Source organism: Apium graveolens, chromosome 8 (genome assembly GCF_009905375.1).
Source record: "Apium graveolens cultivar Ventura chromosome 8, ASM990537v1, whole genome shotgun sequence".
Taxonomy (NCBI): domain Eukaryota; kingdom Viridiplantae; phylum Streptophyta; class Magnoliopsida; order Apiales; family Apiaceae; genus Apium; species Apium graveolens.
In genome coordinates, this window is record NC_133654.1 from 18,880,525 (window position 1) to 18,900,341 (window position 19,817).

General features: G+C 39.1%; 2 protein-coding genes and 1 non-coding gene across 3 annotated transcripts; 1 reads left to right on the forward strand and 2 right to left on the reverse strand.

Moving 5' to 3' along the window:
* The first annotated feature begins 7,913 nt into the window (after positions 1-7,913).
* Positions 7,914-8,020, forward strand: LOC141682028 (small nucleolar RNA R71). Its single transcript, XR_012559432.1, has one exon. It is a non-coding gene; the product is annotated as a small nucleolar RNA R71 (small nucleolar RNA).
* A 6,355-nt stretch (positions 8,021-14,375) lies between these two features.
* On the reverse strand, positions 14,376-15,518 carry LOC141679351 (uncharacterized). Its single transcript, XM_074485852.1, has one exon. The coding sequence runs from the start codon at positions 15,516-15,518 to the stop codon at positions 14,376-14,378; it is 1,143 nt and encodes a 380-aa protein (XP_074341953.1).
* Positions 15,519-17,323: 1,805 nt separating this feature from the next.
* Positions 17,324-18,536, reverse strand: LOC141679352 (uncharacterized). The gene is made up of 2 exons (XM_074485853.1): positions 18,067-18,536; positions 17,324-17,930 (listed from the first exon to the last, which is right to left on the reverse strand). The coding sequence occupies exons 1-2, from the start codon at positions 18,534-18,536 to the stop codon at positions 17,324-17,326; spliced, it is 1,077 nt and encodes a 358-aa protein (XP_074341954.1).
* Between the last annotated feature and the right edge of the window lie 1,281 nt (positions 18,537-19,817).

Consider the following 19,817-nt stretch of genomic DNA (forward strand, 5'->3'; position numbering starts at 1 on the left):
AGTAGTGATTGTATCCCGACGGATAAGCTTAACAGCAGTTATCCGTCAGATAGAAAAACCACTCACCCGATGGATATCACTCATCCGTCAGTATCTCTGCACAGCTTCAAACTTCATTTATTTCAAGTGCAGAAGAATTAGTGGTTGTACAGTCACTATTAGGATTGAGAGAGAAGAGTGTTTTGAGTGAGAGTCTGGGTTGCTCCCAGGAAAAAGGAGAGGAAGTGAGTGAAATTATGCAATCCATTTCTTCAGGATTGGCAAAAGAAAGTGAGAGGAGTCCCACCTTAGAAGGTGAAGGTGAGGGTGGGGAGCCAGGGTGAGACCCTGATGCAACAACAGAGAGAAAACGAGAGAAATGCAGGTACTGGAGCTATAAGGATGGATGTCATTGCTAGTAAGTTAATGAATGTCCAGGATGCAGACAGGGAGGGACTATCTCAGCAACCTAAAGCTGTTATAGATTCCACCTCCCTTGATGATGAGGCATTTACTCACCCTGTTCCAGCTTATCAACTTCTAGCTGAACAGGGCAATGATAATGCAGAAAGGATGTTCAATCTGGTGCATACCACACAGTCTATGATAAGAGCTAAGGATGCCATCATAGCTTTGCCCTCTACAGCTGGTGATATGGATTATAAGACTGATGGCTCAGCTGATTTCTTTGGTGATGAAAGTGGGGATAGTGAAGATGAAGCAATGGACATAGGGGGAGAAGTAGGTTCCAGTTCAAGATCAGGTATGCCATCATGGGAATTTTCAAAGCACTGTGATGAACACTACTTCAAGATAACCCTGATCCAACTAATCAATCAGACAAATACTGCTCTTCAAACCACTTTAAATGCCAGCACCAAGAAACTCCTTCAGGCACATCTAGCCTCTCTGCAACTTCAACAAATTCAAGACTTCCAACATGCTAGGGATGTAAACACCATCAAGGGTGATATTGAAGAGATGAAGAAGGCCATTTCAGACAAAATGGACTCTAAGCTTCCAGAAGCTACAATGCTTGATATCAAGAGGCAATTAAGGAAAAATTTTGATCTTGCAACCAAGATAGATGCATTAGATAAAAGAATGTCAGCCATGGAAGCATCTTTAACAGCCATTCATCTTCATCAAGCCCAACATACAGATTTACTTCAAAAACTGGTGGTTGCTCAAATCCCCTCCTCTGCTCAACTTAATGATAACAAAAAGGGGGAGAAACGACGAAGTGAGGAGGAGAAGCTTCAAATTCAAATCAGTAAAGTAATTGTGCCTTCAATTACTATCTCAAAGCCACCAGTTACAAACAGTATAGATCTGATAAATGAAGCAGCAGCCAACATTAGAGCAGCTGAAATGAAGCAGTTGAAGCCAAGCAACTGGGAGAAGATTGATAAGGATATACAAAAGAAGTTTGGACTAGTCAAGGAGCCAGTAAAGTCAGCCATCCATCATTCTCAAGTCAAGCAAATTTCTGTGAATGAGATGAGCATGGACTATCTGGAAAGGGGACAGTCATCCTGTATCAAATCTCCAAAGGCTGAAATAATTCTGAAACCAAGGGTAAATTATCCAAAATTATCATTGAAGAACCCTTTGGATACTGTGTATGAGACACCTAAGCCTGATGAAAAGAAGCTTCTGTCAAGGTCAATTGCTTTCTACAAATATCCAGCTGATTCAGCTTCCAAAAAGAGAATTTCTAAAATTTTCAGGAATGGGAAAGAAATTTGTGTGGTGGCTGGACATCTTCAATTTGCTCAAGCAAAGAGAGAAGAAAATGCTAGATTGAAGCAGAAAAAGAAGCAAGCTGCTCTAGATGCTAAAAAGGCTAAACAAAAAAAAGAGCAAATTGCTATCTTGGCCAAGCTACATGCTATAAATTTATCACAATAAATTCCTGCTCAGCCATCTGAAATCATTGAATCTCAAGATCCAAAGAAGCAAGTTGAACAACAGAAGAAGTCTCCAAGAATCAAGGAATTGGCTAAAAGAACCAAAAGGAAACTGGACATTATGGATAAGGAATTGGAGAATCAGTTTCCCAAGGAGTCCACTTCAACTACAACTCAAGCATCAAAACCCTCTGTGGTATTTGAAGATATCAAGGTGGTGGATCCTTACAGGAACATTCATGGTGAACCTATTGTGCCTAAGGATGAGCCAATAGAATGGGAAAACATACCAATTCCTGATTTCAATTTACCAATCCTTAGCAAGCTAAAAAGAACAAAGTCAAGAGAAGTCAAGAAAGTGAAGTTGTCACCTCTGAAATCCAAATCTCTAGTCAAAGCTCAATCTAAAGTCATCAAAGGAGATTATATGTACTTGTGTGACATCAAGGAGTTTTCTGATCTAAACCTCTATCTAGATGAATTAGATGAAGTGGGAGGAATTGATCCATACAGAAACCTACCTGAAAGGTTAGTATTCAAGTACAAGGGAGGAAAGGAGATTCAGTGGCCACTTCACATGATCCTTCTAGAAAGCCAAGCTGTACTGATTAAGGTTTATTCATCTTTCAAGAAGAACTTTGGGTTCAATGTTACTGCAAGAAGATTGGTACTGAAGAAGATTGAAGAACTAAGGAGTGTTAGAGCTAAAGATGTACTCCCAAAGACTCCAATCATCCCTTACACAGGGAGAAGAGTGCATCTAAGGCCCTACTGGCTGATGGAGTTCATAGATGACAAAGGTGTGAGAAGATTTTTCAGATTAGAAGACCAATTGAGCATCTCAAGCAATGAGACTCTCTTGGAAATACAAGAAAAGCTAAATCTCTCAGAATCTGATGAACTTGAATTCCACAGGCAGCTCCAAAATCAGATTAAAGAAAACAACAGAAAGCTTGGAAAGAGATCCAGACCTTCAAGAAACTAGATAAATCTACTCAGGCTAGAGGAGCATCTTGAAAATGACTGTGAGCAAAACTTTGTACATTTTGTTAATAGAAGCACTTTTTAGTATTATCTATTGTCTTTTAAAGTTGTATTTTTAGGGTGTTTTGTTATCACCAAGTATCTCTTAATTTATGGCTATAATTCCAGTAGACATAAATTGGGGGAGATTGTTGTGTATATATTGTGTACTTGATGATTTCATGAACAAAACACCTTGGTAGATTTTACTTAGTAAAAATGTGTTAGGGCGAAAACACGCGCTAAAATACACGCAAGTATACACGTTTGCAAGTAGTATAAGATATAAATCAGATTCATTCCCACAGGGACTGGTTTAGGTTAAGTTCAATTTATGCACCTATGCAACAATGTATGGTTATTGCTCAATTCTAAGACAAATAATAAATTGGGTTTTTATTAAACTAAGAGATTTTATTAAATAACATTAACTAAAAGAATTGAGGTTGAATTACTATATATGACAAACATGGGATTCTAACTTCATTACTACTTTATTCAATAGCCTTTTCGTTCTTAACCTTAGCATGTGATGGTGATGACACTAATCAGATAACACGAAACTGATAAACGCCAACTTTCGTTGCACGAGTACCATTCTACCAGACATCCACAAAAGAGATAGAAGCTGAGTATGCACCAATTATATTGAGACCCTATATGTCTATAGAATTTGACAACATAACGGTTTAAGTACAAGTTATCCATAATGATTACATAGGGCAAGTAAAACGGTTAGAGTTACCTACGAATCATGCATACACATACATGAACCTATGCTAGCATGGCAAGTTCTAAACCTCTATATTCAATATCGCTTCAATAGAGATTAACACGCTATCTTATATGTTAGCTACGCACATAAGACGAATAAGCACAACCAATACTAGGATATCAATCAATCACCACACACCAAGATATCAAAACAAATTAATTATTGAAATCCATAAGTAAATCCGCTAGAATCTCATGATAATGATTAGCCCACAATCGAACTCATCATCACCATGGGTTCCAATGAAAGCATGGTATAAAACAAGGTCTTAATAAACTGAATAATAATTAAAGTACGAATAAACGAGATCTAGGTTCAACAAGAACGAAAACGAGCATCCAAAGTTAAAACTAATTCAAAGAATCACAAGTTGAAAACAAGATCTTCTTTTTCGGAGTTGTTCTATGCTTCTAGGTCTTCTCCTTGGTATCCCAATCTTCCCGGATGACGAAAACCCTTTTTTTTAAGTATATATACACCCCAGTGGACCTTGACCCTTAAAATCGTGAAATTCCACTCAAAAATGGCTTTTTCAGCGAAATCAGCGACCAGCCGCGCTCAGGCAGCTTTTGGAAAAAATTCTGATGAATCTTGTTTTGGCCATAACTTGAGTTCTACTCGTCAGAATTAGGCGATTCAACTGCCCACGCGAAGCTAACGAGATTCTCTACAACTTGAAAATGGCCTTGGCTTCCAATTCTGATCACTTTTTATCATATTTCCTTTAAAAGATCTTTTCTTCATATAACTGATACCTGAAATGCAATAACACAAAAACACATCAAAATACCAACAGCTTGAGTCCAAAACACCAATTTAAGCTTGTAATAAAGCGTTCCAAGTGGATATAAAATTCACTTATCACACCCCCAAACTTGAATCGATGATTGTCCTCAAGCATAAACAGACTCAAATCTATAAAACAAACTTAATGCATGAATGCAACTAAATGATAATGCAATCGATCCCCTCAGAATAACCATAACCAAATGAATAAGCCAATGTCTCTAAGAATGCAATGACTTTAAATAGAGCTCGAATAAATCCCACAAACCAACCCACAAACCAGAAACGTGTGTGTGTGGAATGCGTAACAGATATCTCTCGATACTAGATCAATAACCATAACTTATCTATCATCAAAACAATCTAAAGTTTATAAACAGAATAGATAATAAACGCATTATGACTCACAACATCTCCTTTCTACTAGAGTTATACAACGATTCACACTATTATTGAACACATAGCAAAGATGCTTATTTGACCGTGCAATGAATGTGGTCCCAAAAGACTTATGCAATAATATCCATGTAGCGAGCGTTAGGTTAATGGATCCCAGACTATAAAAGCCTTAGGTCACTAGGCACAAATTCCCCTAGAACTTAATAACTCGAGTATTAAAGAGCTCACTCTTGATCAATTATGCATAAACACATACTTTTTTCTTTCTTTTTCCTTTCATTTTTTTCTTTTTTTCTTTTTTTTTCAATAATTTATGAACGAGTGTGTTTCACTCCATCTCATTCGACCCTAGACTACTCATAAAAATATGAGCCGACTACTAGCCATTTGACGCCTAGCCTTATAACAACTAGCAATGAAATCCAAGTTTTTCTCCAGATAAAAAAATCAATATTTTTACGTCATTACGAGAATATCACAAATTCTAAATATAACCAAGTGATTAAATCTCAATAACAAAAAAGTATGATCATGATCTAGATCAAAAGTAACCCTATAAGACTTTGTGAAAATATTTATTTCTGGCATGCAAATCAATTCATTAAGAATAAAACATCCCTCTATTCATCATCACCACACTCAAATCAATATCAACTTATTAAATATCATAGTTTATCTTAAGAGATAATGCTAAATATGCATGCAAATACAACTATATGAAATCATATAAAAACAAACAAATATGTCCTAAATGAACAATCATACAAAAATATGAATGAACTACAACTAAACATGCAACATGAATCTATCTGAATCTATATGGACCCACACAAACTAATCCTTACATTATCACCCCCAAACTTAAAATTTTCAATTTCCTCATTGAAGGTAATAATAAGGATTTCAGGCATACCTAGTCAGCGGGAGAGTCACCCTCGTCGGGTGGAGGATCAGGTGGCCAATCAACCTCGCCACCAGTGTCTCGAACAACAGTATCGAAAGCGTGTGTCAAATCTTCAGCAAAATATCAGTGGATGACATGCATGGCCTCCATACGCCTAGTCACTCGCCTGTACTACTCATCACCAACACCAGTCCTATCAACTACCTGTGGCGCATGAGAAGAACCCTGTATAGGCACTGGAAGATCCGTCCAGCCACTCTCTTCATCATCAAAAATATATCTCAAACCCTTGTCAGGGGGTGCACCTAAGAATGCATAACTCAAGTGATCTGGTAGAGGATTGAGCTCAAGTGTGGGAGCTTCTTGAATAAATGGTTCAAAACGTTCCTGAGAAATTTTCAGCTTTGCTAACCCAAGAGAATTGAATGGCATATCCAACTTCCTCTTCCACGGAGGTGCATTCAAAACCTGCAGTTGTTCTACTTTAAAGCACTCCTCTTTAGCTGTGGGTAACTTTATTTCCTTGAACACATTAAAAGTGACCTTCTGATCATGAACCTTCATCGTAAGCTCTGCTTTTTGCACATCGATCATAGTTCGGCCTGTAGCCAAGAATGGTCTTCCCAAGATGATGGGAATCTTCTTATCTTCCTCGAAATCAAAATTTACAAAGTCAGCAGGGAAGAAGAGTTTATCCACCTTGACCAAGACATCCTCCAATATATCTCATGGATAAGCGATGGAACGATCAGCTAGTTGTAATGACATGTATGTTGGTTTTGGATCAGGAAGACCAAGCTTCTTGAAGATAGATAAGGGCATCAGATTGATGCTAGCTCCTAAATCACATAAACACTTGTTGAACGACAAGTTTCCGATGGTTCAAGAAAATAGTGAAGCTTCCAGGATCTTTAAGCTTCGGAGGTAACTTCTGTTGCAGCACAGCACTACATTCCTCTGTTAGAGCAACTGTCTCTAAGTCATCGAGCTTCACTTTCCGAAAGAGAATACCTTTCATAAACCTCGTATAGCTAGGCATCTGTTCAAGAGCTTCAGCGAAAGGTATGTTGATATGAAGTTTCTTGAACACCTCCAAAAATTTCTCAAACTGATTATCCAGCTTTTTCTTCTACAGCCTCTTAGGAAAAGGAGGTGGATGATAGATCTGTTTCTCCCATTTATTACCCTCAGGAGGAGTGTATTCCACAGTAGTCTTCCTTGGTTCCACCTCTGCTTCCTTCTACACTTCTTCTTTAGCCACAACTGTATTTTCTGAATCTTGAGATTTTTCAGGCTCCTCGTCTTGCTGAATTTGGGGGCTTGCGACCTTTTCAGACCTTATGGTGATGGCGTTCACCTATTCTTCAACTTTCCTCCTGCCTGGATTTCTTTCTGTATCACTAGGAAGCGTTCTTGGTGGTCGATTCAATAAGGCATTAGCAATTTGCCCTATTTGGTTCTCCAGATTCTGGATAGGAACATCCTGGCTTTGGCATATAAGAGCCTGGTTTTTGCACATAAGCCTCAACTCCTCCAATTCAGATTTTTCATTCGAAGATAGTCCTGCATCATGATTTTGTTGTTGAATTTGGAGTTGTTGTTTTGGTGCAATTTGTTGCTGAAAACCCAGGAGGGTTGAATAGCTTATTTCAAAACTGCTGGAACGGCTGTTAGATCGCATTCTGATTATTGTTCCAGCTGAAGTTAGGATGATTCCAGTTGTCAGGATGATAAGTGTCTGGAACCGGTTGCTGCGATCTCTGAAAGTTGCTCACAAACTGAGCTGAGTCACTAGATATAGCGCATTGCTCCGTCACATGCGAACCTGCACATAGCTCACAAACACTAATTATCTGCTTAACACCATAGTTAGCCAGAGAATCGATCTTCATAGACAACGCATTTAGTTAAGCAGTGATAGCCGTAGCTGTATCCACTTCAAGAAATCCTGCTACTTTTCCCTGTGGACATCTCTGGGCTGGATATTGATATTCATTAGCAGCCATCAGTTCAATTAGATCATAAGCTTCCTCATAGCTCTTTGCCCATAATGCTCCGCCTGATGCTGCATCGAGCATGGGTCTGGACTGTGCTCCCAACCCATTGTAAAAAACAAGTGATAATCATCCAATCAGGAATTCCATGATGAGGACACTTCCTAAGCATCTCCTTGTAGCGCTCCCAAGCTTCACTTAGCGATTCTCCCGTTTGCTGCGCAAATTGAGTAATAGCATTCCTGAGTGCAGCTGTCTTCGCCATAGGGAAGAATTTAGTAAGGAATTTCTGAGCAAGATCCTCCCAAGTAGTAATCGAACCAGCTGGTAGAGAGTGTAACCAGCTCTTAGCCTTGTCCCTCAGAGAGAATGGAAACAGTCTCAGCTTAATAGCATCTTCGGAAACACCATTGAACCTGAAGGTGTCGCAGATCTCAATAAAGTCCCTAATGTGCATATTAAGATCTTTAGTTGGAGAACCCCCAAACTGGATTGAATTATGCACCCATTGAATTATGCCAGGCTTGATCTCAAAGGTATTAGCTGTGATAGCTGGCCGAATAATGCTAGATTGAATGTCATCGATCTTGGGTTGAGAAAAATCCATCAAGGCTTTCGTTCGTGTTGCTGGATCTCCCATTGTAATGAGTACCTGAAACACAAACAAATAAACCGTGAAAGTAAAAGAATCCGAGTCAGTGAACTTTAACGACCACTGATGACAAGCACATAAAATAAAAATTAACACCGAGTCCCCGGCAGCGGCGCCAAAAACTTGTTAGGGCGAAAATACGCGCTAAAATACACACAAGTATACGCGTTCGCAAGTAGTATAAGATATAAATCAGATTCGTTCCCACATGGACTGGTTTAGGTTAAGTTTAATTTATGCACCTATGCAACAATGTATAGTTATCGCTCAATGCTAAGACAAATAACAAATTGGGTTTTTATTAAACTAAGAGATTATACTAAATAACATTAATTAAGAGAATTGAGGTTGAATTACTATATATGACAAACATGGGATTCTAACTTCATTACTAATTCATTTGAATAGCCTTTTCGTTCTTAACCTTAGCATGTGATGGTGATGACACTAATCAGATAACACGAAACTGATAAATGCCAACTTTCATTGCACGAGTACCATTCTACCAGACATCGACAAAAGAGATAGAAGTTGAATAGGCACAAATTATATTGAGACCCTATATGTCTATAGAATTTGACAACATAACGGTTTAAGCACAAGTTATCCATAATGATTACATAGGGCAAGTAAAACGGTTAGAGTTACCTACGAATCATGCATACACATACATGAACCTATGCTAGCATGGCAAGTTCTAAACATCTATATTCAATGTCGCTTCAATAGAGATTAACACGCTATCTTATATGTTAGCTACGCACATAAGACGAATAAGCACAACCAATACTAGGATATCAATCAATCACCACACACCAAGATATCAAAACAAATTAATTATTGAAATCCATAAGTAAATCTTCTAGAATCTCATGATAACGATTAGCCCACAATCGAACTCATCGTCACCATGGGTTCCAATGAAAGCATGGTATAAAATAAGGTCTTAATAAACTGAATAATAATTAAAGTACGAAGAAACGAGATCTAGGTTCAACAAGAATAAAAACGAGCATCCAAAGTTACAACTAATTCAAAGAATCACAAGTTGAAAACAAGATCATCTTTTTCGGAGTTGTTCTGTGCTTCTAGGTCTTCTCCTTGGTATCCCAATCTTCCCGGATGATGAAAACCCTTTTTTTAAATATATATACGCCCCTAGTGGACCTGGACCCTTAAAATCGTCAAATTCCACTAAAAAAAGGCTTTTTCAGCGAAATCAGTGACCAGCCGTGCACTGAGCGGCCGCTCAGCTCTCCTGAGCGGGCGCTCAGCTCTCTGGGTGGCTGCTCAGCTCTCCTGAGCGGGCGCTCAGACAGCTTCTGGAAAAAATTCTGATGAATCTTGTTTGGCCATAACTTGAGTTCTAATCGTCAGAATTAGGCGATTCAACTGCCCACACGAAGCTAACGAGATTCTCAACAACTTGACAATGGCCTTGGCTTCCAATTCTGATCACTTTTTATCATATTTCCTTTAAAAGCTCTTTTCTTCATATAACTGATACCTGAAATATAATAACACAAAAACACATCAAAATACCAACAACTTGAGTCCAAAACACCAATTTAAGGTTGTAATAAAGCGTTTCAAGTGGATATAAAATCCACTTATCAAAATGTAGCACTCGACAGATAAGGATTATAGTCCCGACAGATAACTCATTTTAGTCCCGACGGATGATGACTTATTATCCATCGAGTGAGTAGCTTATGTAAAAATAAGTCTGTAGCACATTTCTGCATACACATTGTTTAGAATCTGTAGTAGTACTTAAGTCATGTTGACTTTAACTAGATATGCAGAATAGGTTGATTAATTGTACATAGATGATGTCTTATAATTCTGCATAAATGAAATGGAGTCAAGTGCATGATTGTTACCCGACGGATAAACAACAATGAATTCGGCGGATGATCAACAACCCGACGGATGATCAATAACTCGACGGATGATCATAAACCCTATTTTGGTAGAAAATAGTGGGTTTTAATTCTAAGAATAAATATATTGATTAACAATATGGTGCAAATATAAAAGAGCAAAGACACGAGAATTGTTGACGCGAAAAACCTCCGTTAAGAAGTAAAAACCGCGGGTGGGACTTTCCCCAACCAAATGTAGAGCTTTACTATGTAATAATTATCAGTACAAGAATGTTTTTTCTATCTTATTCAGAATAGACTCTGTGTGCTATGTCCATCGGCTAACTTATACTTATAATACATATCCACAACTAAAATCCCTATTTTTACTCTATGCTCCACCGTTCAAACTCCAACTGCATGCTCTCCTACTTCTTCGGGTTAGGCTCCTTCTTCAAATGTGTTTATTGTTTGACCATTTCTTAATCCTTATCCTCATTTCTGCTGTGTTGACTACTTCACAGCTTGTTCCTGTCTAAATTTTCTCGTCTTGCCTAGTTGTCATCACGTATTTACGTCTTAGAAGGTTGTCGTCAAGCCTTCTAGTTATCATCATCTCTACAAAATTCTGGTCATAACAATTGCCCCAATTAAAATGATAAAAGTATACTTAGCATTTTATTCATCTGTAGCGTGTAGAACTAGACTTCAATGATGAAATGATAAGACACACCCCTTCTAATACTCTACTTCTAGATTCATGTTCCTCGTAATCCGGTTCATTAATACTTATCCTCCCAGATCCATACTTATCCCTTCACTCAACCCTCTTTCGTTATTCATTCATGCCCAAAAAAAAACTAAAACAAGCTTCTCTCAAAATTATCAAAACCATGGCCGATTCAAGTGAAAAAAGTGAATGGGCTCCTACCAACATACTCGACCCTCGAGATAATGGTAAGCAAAACTGGAAAGACGATCAAATTGCTGAAGCCATGACCTTGTTCAAGGACAAATTTAACTTGGTACTTCCTTCTTCCGACGAGCTTGTTGACTGGTATCGAGATGGATGGATTTGTTTCTATTTCTATCCTTTTAGCATCAGGCTTATGCTACCGTTTTCTGATTTGATTAAGGGTGTCATCACGGCTTTGCATGTTTCACCTGGGCAATTGATGTTGTCTGCTTAGAGAACCCTAGCCTGTCTTGATGTAATTGAGGCAAAACACAAGTTGGGCATTAATGTGGATGTGGTAAAATACTCCTATTCCCTCAAGAAATTCAGTAATTATCGTTTTAGTCTTGTTAATAAGGACAAGAACAACCCCTGACTCTGAACAACGAGACGGTGAACGACCGTAGATGGATAGGTGAATATTTATATGCGGAGAGGTCGACTCTGGGGGATGATGTGGACTTCTTATTGGAGAAGTGGAACGTGGATGGTAACTTCTCTATTTATTGCGTCTTTTGTATTTAATTTATTGATCGTATTCTATATGCCATATATTTCTTTTAAAGTAAACACTGTCACGATGCACTTCCCTCATGTTTTTCTCTTCATCCGTGTTTTAGGCATTAAATTCGAGGCTAAAGAAGATGATGTAGGGGCCAGGGAAATTACGGAGAAAATCATGTCTCTCCCTATAGCCGATAGAGTATGGACGAATTACCTTAATCGTTCAATTAGGAATGCTTCAGCAATTGACACAAGTGAACTCACTGCTTCGATGAAGAAAATTGCTTCTAAAGGAGATGTTGTTCCCCCATTGGCTACGACTGCAGCAAATGGTGCTTCTTATAGAACCCGAAGTAAGTTACCGCTCCTAAGCCTTCTTTGTCCATTCAAAGTATTTCCTCAGAATCTAGAGAGAGTCCCAAACCTTTAAATGATATTGAGATGAGCTCTGGACGCAAATATGCTAAAGGTATTGGTCGCATGCTTTACAACTTGATATATCTTCTTTTATTGATAGTTCTGTGCTGATTCTTTTATGTTCAATTGATCCGTTATTCCTTATTGTAGAGTTTAAGCCTCCAATAATCAAGACATTGTTAATATCTAGTAAATATTTGTTTAAAAGAGCTCGTGAGGATAAGTCCACAGAAATCGAACACTCGAAAGCCCCTGTGATAGTTAGTCCTACTGCTAGCCCTTTGACCAAAAAGATCAGGACAAAACCTTCCAGTGTGTCTACATTTGGTGATGTCAACTACTTCATGCCCTTGGTAGCCCATTATTATAGTCAGGAAGCCAAGCCTTCTTCATTTGCACACTTATTAGGAGATATGTTGTTGCCCCAGTCCATGGAAGGGCAGAGTTCCAAGCCTTTGGAGAGCATCCTGGATGACACGAAGGGACATATTTTTCACGTAAGCTATAGTTTAAATAGTCTTCATAATTGTTTGTATCATGCTATGTTTGTGACTCATTTTCTTTGTAATCTTGTAGGCTTTTCAAAATGCATTGGTTGTATATGAGGCGTATACTGCTGAGGCCAAGAGGTTTAAGGCACTCGAGGAGGAGCATAAGGAGTGTCCTACTAAATTGAAGGCTGCTATGGATCGGGCCTCCGAGAACATGAAGACTTATACTGTTATTCAAGAGGAGTTTGACGAGTTTGCTACAAAAGTTCAATCGCTAGAAACTGAAATGAAGGAAGAAGCGGACAAAGTCGTCACTCAACATGTCATGAAGACTCGAGTTGAATTGATGCTTGAGTATAGCAGAGGGGAATGGCAGAATTGGGATATCGACGAGACTGTCAAAATTTATAATGACAAGTATCCTGATGATGTTTTCCCTGTCCCTGCACCTGATGACATCGCTGTCGAAGAAGGAGGCGACAAGTCTGCAAAGGACTTGGACGTCACTGGAAAATAGCTTCTTTGCCTTTTAATTTGCTTAGTTGTTTGAATCTTTTAATCTCAAGACTATTTTTGTTGGCTAAACTCCTGTTTCGTCTCATGGAGACGGGGAGTGTTAATATGTTTTGGACATCGTTATCGTCGTGATTTAATTTAAACTCGTAGTTTGAATTGTTCGTATATGTTTTGTTTGCATCATTCATCAATAATTATCACTGAAACACTTGTTGCTCGTCGACGATTAATTATGAGTGATTATTAAGAGGCCTTTCCCTCTAGAAATAATTAAGTGGGATTTTCATGTTGACAGGTGTTGTGGGTTTTATGTCCCTTTCCCGTCTTGTCAGTTATATTTTCTTGTAATCGTGAAAGTTGAACTTTGTTCACGTCGTGACGTTAATGGGTTATCAGCCCTTTGTAGTAATAGAGTTGAGAAACTAAGCCTCTCGTCTATTGTAATTTCTTGTCATTTGTGTCAAGCATTTTGCTGTTAAGCTAATAGTGTAGTTTTAACAATAATAGTAAGATACTCATATGGAAGTAAATGTATGTAAAAAATGCACAGGCTTAAGATTTGATACCACATGTAACTTTTATTCGTACACAAAAAGGACACAGATAAGTGGCGAATTGAACACAAACATTCTTTACTGCTAATGGACGCTTACTGACTAGGAATAAAACACATGTCCTATCGACTTATTCAAAGCAAACCTAAAAATCGAGGATCTTAATGAAAAGTAAGATGATTACATGTGATACTTTTTGAGGTGTAATATGTTCCGGCTTCTTGGGACTTGAATTCCGTCTAGGGTGGAGAGTTTGTATGCTCCACGTCCAACTATGTCGTCGATCAGATAAGGTCCTTCCCATATGTCACCCAACTTTCCAGCCGTCGTGTCCCTAGTGTTTTGAAACACCTTTCTCAATACTAGGTCACATATGGCAAGTGTCCTAATATGCACGTTTTTGTTGTAACTTCTAGCCACTGCTTGTTGATGTGATGCCATTCGTAGCTTTGCCATGTCACGTACCTCATCTATTATATCTAAGTCATGTGCTCGTTCAACAGAATTTGTTTCTATAGTTGCTAGACCATACCTTGCAGTTGGGGAAATGATCTCAGTTGGATTCTGCTTGCCCATTAGCTTGTGGATAACGTGGAGTAGACTTGACCAAAGTGATGTTCCATCATCTACAAAAGGCTTCTGTCTTGTCACTTATAAATTGTGAGCCATTGTCGCAAACAATCTCTGATGGTACTCCAATTTACAGATGACATTCCTTTCTATAAATGAAATCACTTCTTTGGACTTGACTTGTCGAAATGCTTCAGCTTCTATCCAATTCGAGAAATAATCTGTCATAGCTAGCATAAACACCTTTTGTCCAGAGGTTGGAGGTATTTTTCCCACAATGTCCATTCCCCATTTCATGAATGGCCATGAAGGAATGGACGGGTGTAACACTTCCGAAGCTTGATGTATGATTGGGGCATGCCTTTGACATGCGTCACACTTCTTGACATAATCAATTGCATCTTGTTTCAGAGTGGGCCAGTAATACCCCATACAAAGTACTCTATATGACAAGCTTCTTCCACCCGAATGATTACCACAATCGCCTTCATGTATATCCCGTAAGACATCGTTGGCTTCTGATTCTTCAAGACACCTTTGAAGTAATCCCGTAACGGATTTTTTGAACAATATACCATCAATGATCGTGAATCTCATAGCCTTTATCTTTAACGATTTTGCCTCGTTGTCCTTTGGTAATTCACCCTTTGTGATGTAGTCTTTATATTTCTGAGTCCAACTTCCACGTTCTTCATGATTGTCGACAGCCATTATTGTGACATCTTTTTCCTTTTTAGCTCTAATCGTGGCAGGCTTTAGGACGTGAATTACTGGGATTGTGAGTACATTTTTCTTTTTGAGGACAGCACCCAAACCTGCTAAGGCATCAGCCTGAGAATTCTGTTCTCTGGGTATTTGTTGGATACTGAACGAGTCGAACTTGCCTTGTGGTTCTTTAGCGATTTCTAGATAGGCCGACATCTTGCAATCTTTTGCTTCATATTCCCCTTTTACGTGATTGACAATAAGCAAAGAGTCGCAGTTTATTTTTATATGTGCGATCTTCATGTCCACAGCCGTAGTTAATCCAATAATCAAGGCCTCATATTCAGATTCGTTGTTAGTAGCTTTAAATTCAGAACAAATGCAATAGGCTAAGGTGTCCCCCTGTGGAGACTTTAGTACCAAACCCAAACCTGTCCCATTCACTATTTGAGGCTCCGTCTGTGTACAACGACCACTACTCCATTTTTTTGGTAGAAAGGATTTGTTGAAGTTCTTCATCTGCCTCACATAGTAGGTTAGGACTAAAGTCAGCCACAAAATCGCCTAAGACTTGTGATGTGATGGTTGTTCGTGGTTCGTAAATAATGTCGTATATGCTCAATCTAATTGACCATTTTGCCATTCTTCCCGTCAACTCTAGCCTACTAAGTACTTTTCGCAATGGATAATTTGTCCTTACACAGACCTTGTGCGACTCAAAGTAGTGTCAAAGTTTTACAGAGGTCATGAATAAAGCCAATACTAGTTTTTCCATTGACGCGTACCTTGTCTCAGCATCGAGTAGACTTTTGCTTACGTAATAGATGGGGAGTTGAGACCCATCTTCTTCTCGTGTCAAGACTCCGCTAACAACATGATTTATGATGGATAGGTAGACGTAGAGTGTTTCTCCATCTCCTGGTTTTGATAGTAACGATAGCAGAGGACAAGTACTTCTTCAAGTCATCAAGGGCTTTCTCATATTTCTCGGTCCATTCGAATTTTTTGTTTTTCCTCAAGACGTTATAAAATGGTTGACATCTGTCAGATGAGCGTGAAATGAACCTGTTCAGGGCTGCTACTCTCCCTGTTAGTTTCTGTACGTCTTTGACATTTTTCGGACTTGTAATCTCGTAGACGGCCTTTATTTGTTCCGGACTTGCCTCTATTCCTCTTCTTGTCACCATATGTCCCAAAAAATTTCCTGAAGATACGGCGAAATTGCATTTAGATGGATTTAGTTTCATATTGTACACACGTAAGATGTTGAACACCTCCTCTAGATCTTTGACATGATCTTCTGCATTTTTCGACTTTACAACCATATCGTCGATGTATACTTCCATCGTGCGTCCTATTTGTTTTTCGAACATCTTGTTGACTAACCGTTGGAACGTTGCCCCTGCATTTCTCAGACCAAAAGGCATTGCCAAGTAGCAAAAGATTCCTCTATCTGTTATGAACGCCATTTTTTCTGCATCAGATGGTTCCATTTGTATTTGATTGAAACCACTCGACGCGTCAAGGAAAGTTAGCAGCTCATGTCCTGCTGTTGAGTCAACCATGGTGTCAATATGTGGGAGAGGATAAGGGTCTTTTGGACAAGCCTTATTTAAATCGGTATAATCTACGCACACACGCCACTTGCTGTTCTTCTTTTGGACAATCACGACATTTGCCAACCATTGAGGATAGTCTACTTCTCGAATCATACCGTTTTTCAACAACCTGTTTACTTCTTCATTGATTATGTTGTTTCTTTCAGCTCAAAACTTTTGCCTTTTCTGTTGGACTGGAACGTGATTGGGGTCCACGTTCAACTTGTGTGTGATGACATCTTGATCTATCCCTGTGATGTCTTCTTGTTCCCAAGCGAACGTGTCTAGTCGTGTAGTAAAGAATTCCACCAAGTTGGCTTCTATATCAACTGGGATGTCTTCTCCAATCAATACTTTCTTTTCTCCTTCTGTAATTGTTACTTCCTTGAGAGTTTCCGGACCTTTCATTGCTACAGTTGTTGTTTCCTTTTGTTCGTGTCGTACTGTTGGCTTTAAGCATGTTCTGTAACATTCTCTGACCATGACTTGGTCACCTCTAATTTGTTGTGTCCCCCAAGGTGTTGGGAATTTGACGACTTGGTGAACAGTTGATGGTATAGCCCTCATGTCGTGTATCCAAGCTCGTCCCAGAATTATGTTGTAGGTTGAGCCTGCGTCGATGACTAAGAATTTTTGAAGCAAATTGATTCCACCAGTATATGTGGGTAGGTGGATTTCTCCAACAGTCCTTTTTGTTTCGCCACTAAAACCCACCAACGTCGTATATCATTTCTCTATGTCAGCTTCCGATAATCCCATTTGCTGTAATGTATTGAACATCATTATGTTCGCAGCACTTCCATTATCCACCAAAATTCTCTTTATCAGACAATTTTCAATTGGTAAAGATATTACCAGTCCATCTTGCTGTGGTGACTGGACATGTTCCATGTCGGATGCGTCGAATTGTAATACTGAAGAGTTATTTGTCGCAACCTCGGCATGTGCAACTTGTATTCCCTTTCCCCTAGCTCGTCTTTTGGCTTGTGAGTACGTTTCTCCACACATTTCTGATCCTCCAGCAATAAAGTTTATGACTTTGTGATGAGGTGGAGGAGGAGGTATGTTCGCGGGTGTCTTCTCTGTTCGGACATGATTACCTCTATGTGATGACATGTACTCTGTCAAGTATCCCCTTCTAACCAAAGCTTCAATTTCCCTTCTCAAAGCCACGCAATCAATAGCTTTGTGACCATAATTCCCGTGGAACTCGCACCATAGCTTTGAATCTGGATTCGACTTTGGCTTGTTGGTTTTGGCTGGCCATTTCACCACATCGCCTATCTTAGCAAATTCCTTAACGAGAACCGTAGGGGTTACACTAAACCCGTAGCTATCGAACGTTGGGGGTAGATTTGGGTCTCTTCTCCAATCTGGACGAACTTGTGATGAGTTGACATGTTGTTCATCTCTTATCAGTCCTGATGTATGGATTGTTTTCGTTCTTGTAGTCTTTATTTCTTGCTGACGCGATTTTCCTGTTTGGCCGATAATATTTGTCGTCGTCTTCTCTTTTGTCCTCTTCCAGACGTATTTGAGCCATTGCCTTGGCCTGCACGTCGTCCATTGTTTTGCACGGATATTTTGTCAATTCATCATAAAACGGCGAATCCTTTTCCAATCCTCTTCTAAATGCTTCTATTGCGGTTGGGACGTCACAGTTTGTGATTATAACCTTCTCTCTGTTGAATCTGGTCAGGTAATCTTGTAATGGTTCTCGATACTTCTGATATACCTTGTAGAGATCACTCGTGGTTTTTTCAAACTGTCGGCTGCTCGCAAATTGTAGATTGAACGTGTCGACCAAGTCCGCAAACGTGGATATACTCCCATTTGGTAGACCTACGAACCACTGTAGAGCAGGTCCTATTAGGGTTGATCCAAAGCCCTTACACATGCAAGGCTCTCGATATTCCCTTGGAATTGGCACCGTAAACATTTGGTGTTTGTACTGAGCAATGTGTTCTTATGGATCAGACGATCCGTCGTATTGCTTCATGTGTGGTACAGTGAATCTTTTTGGGATTTCGACTAGAGCAATGTCGTCAGCGAAGGGCGAATCAGCATAGCTTGTGGGATTTGCCTTTTCCAATGGCTTTGTAATACCAGGGATATGTTGAATCATATCTTTTACCTCCTGTAACTCTTTTCTTACTGACTCAGGAATTTCTGAACGTGACTTAATTTTTCTGTGTTTGTGACTTCTTTTTCCGGTACTCTTCTCTATTGTTCCATCGTGTGTGCTTTCTCCCTGTTAGTCTTTGTTGGAATGAGTCTCTATGGCGTGTCCATCTTTGTCCGTTATAATGATCTCGTTTTTGTGCAGCTATTCTTTCTCCTTTCTGTCATCGTCGAACAATCGTCGTGCAACGACCTTTGATGCCTGTTTACTTTTGCCCTTGTTGTTGGACTTGATCGTAGTCATCTCTTTCTTTAAACTGTCGTTCTCAGACTGTAGAATCTCCATGTCTTCCTGTAACTTCTTTATAGCTGCTAGTAGGTCACCATTGTCGCCTTGTTGAGATCCTTCTCTCTACTGTTGCGGGGTGTCGTCGTCCATACCTGCTAATCGAGTTAATTCTTAGAAAAATTCCCACATACGGTGCCAAACTGTTTTGGTAGAAAATAGTGGGTTTTAATTCTAAGAATAAATTTATTGATTAACAATATGGTGCAAATATAAAAGAGCAAAGACACGAGAATTGTTGACGTGGAAAACCTCCGTTAAGAAGTAAAAACCGCGGGTGGGAGTTTCCCCAACCAAATGTAGAGCTTTACTATGTAATAATTATCAGTACAAGAATGTTTTTTCTATCTTATTCAGAATAGACTCTGTGTGCTATTTCCATTAGCTAACTTGTATTTATAATATATATCCATAACTAAACTCTCTATTTTTACTCTATGCTCCACGTTCAAACTCCAACTGCATGCTCTCCTACTTCTTCGGGTTAGGCTCCTTCTTCAAATGTGTTTGTTGTTTGACCCTTTCTTAATCCTTATCCTCATTTCTGTTGTGTTGACTACTTCCCAGCTTATTCCTATCTAAATCTTCTCATCTTGCCTAGCTGTTGTCACGTCTTTATGTCTTAGAAGGTTGTCGTCAAGCCTTCTAGTTGTCGTCATGTCTACAAAATTCTGGTCATAGACGGATAAAGAATTCAAATATATGTTGACAGTGACAACACAGTCACATGCGTCGAGTGTATGCAAATGGAAT

Bases quoted from the DNA above. Each gene is read 5' to 3' on its own strand.
- LOC141679351 (XM_074485852.1), bottom strand. From the start codon at position 15,518: ATGAAGAACTTCAACAAATCCTTTCTACCAAAAAAATGGAGTAGTGGT.
- LOC141679352 (XM_074485853.1), bottom strand. From the start codon at position 18,536: ATGTTTACGGTGCCAATTCCAAGGGAATATCGAGAGCCTTGCATGTGT. The intron at 17,931-18,066 runs GTCAGCAAGAAA...AACGTTCGATAG, and splicing joins CGGCCAAACAGGAAAATCGC to CTACGGGTTTAGTGTAACCC.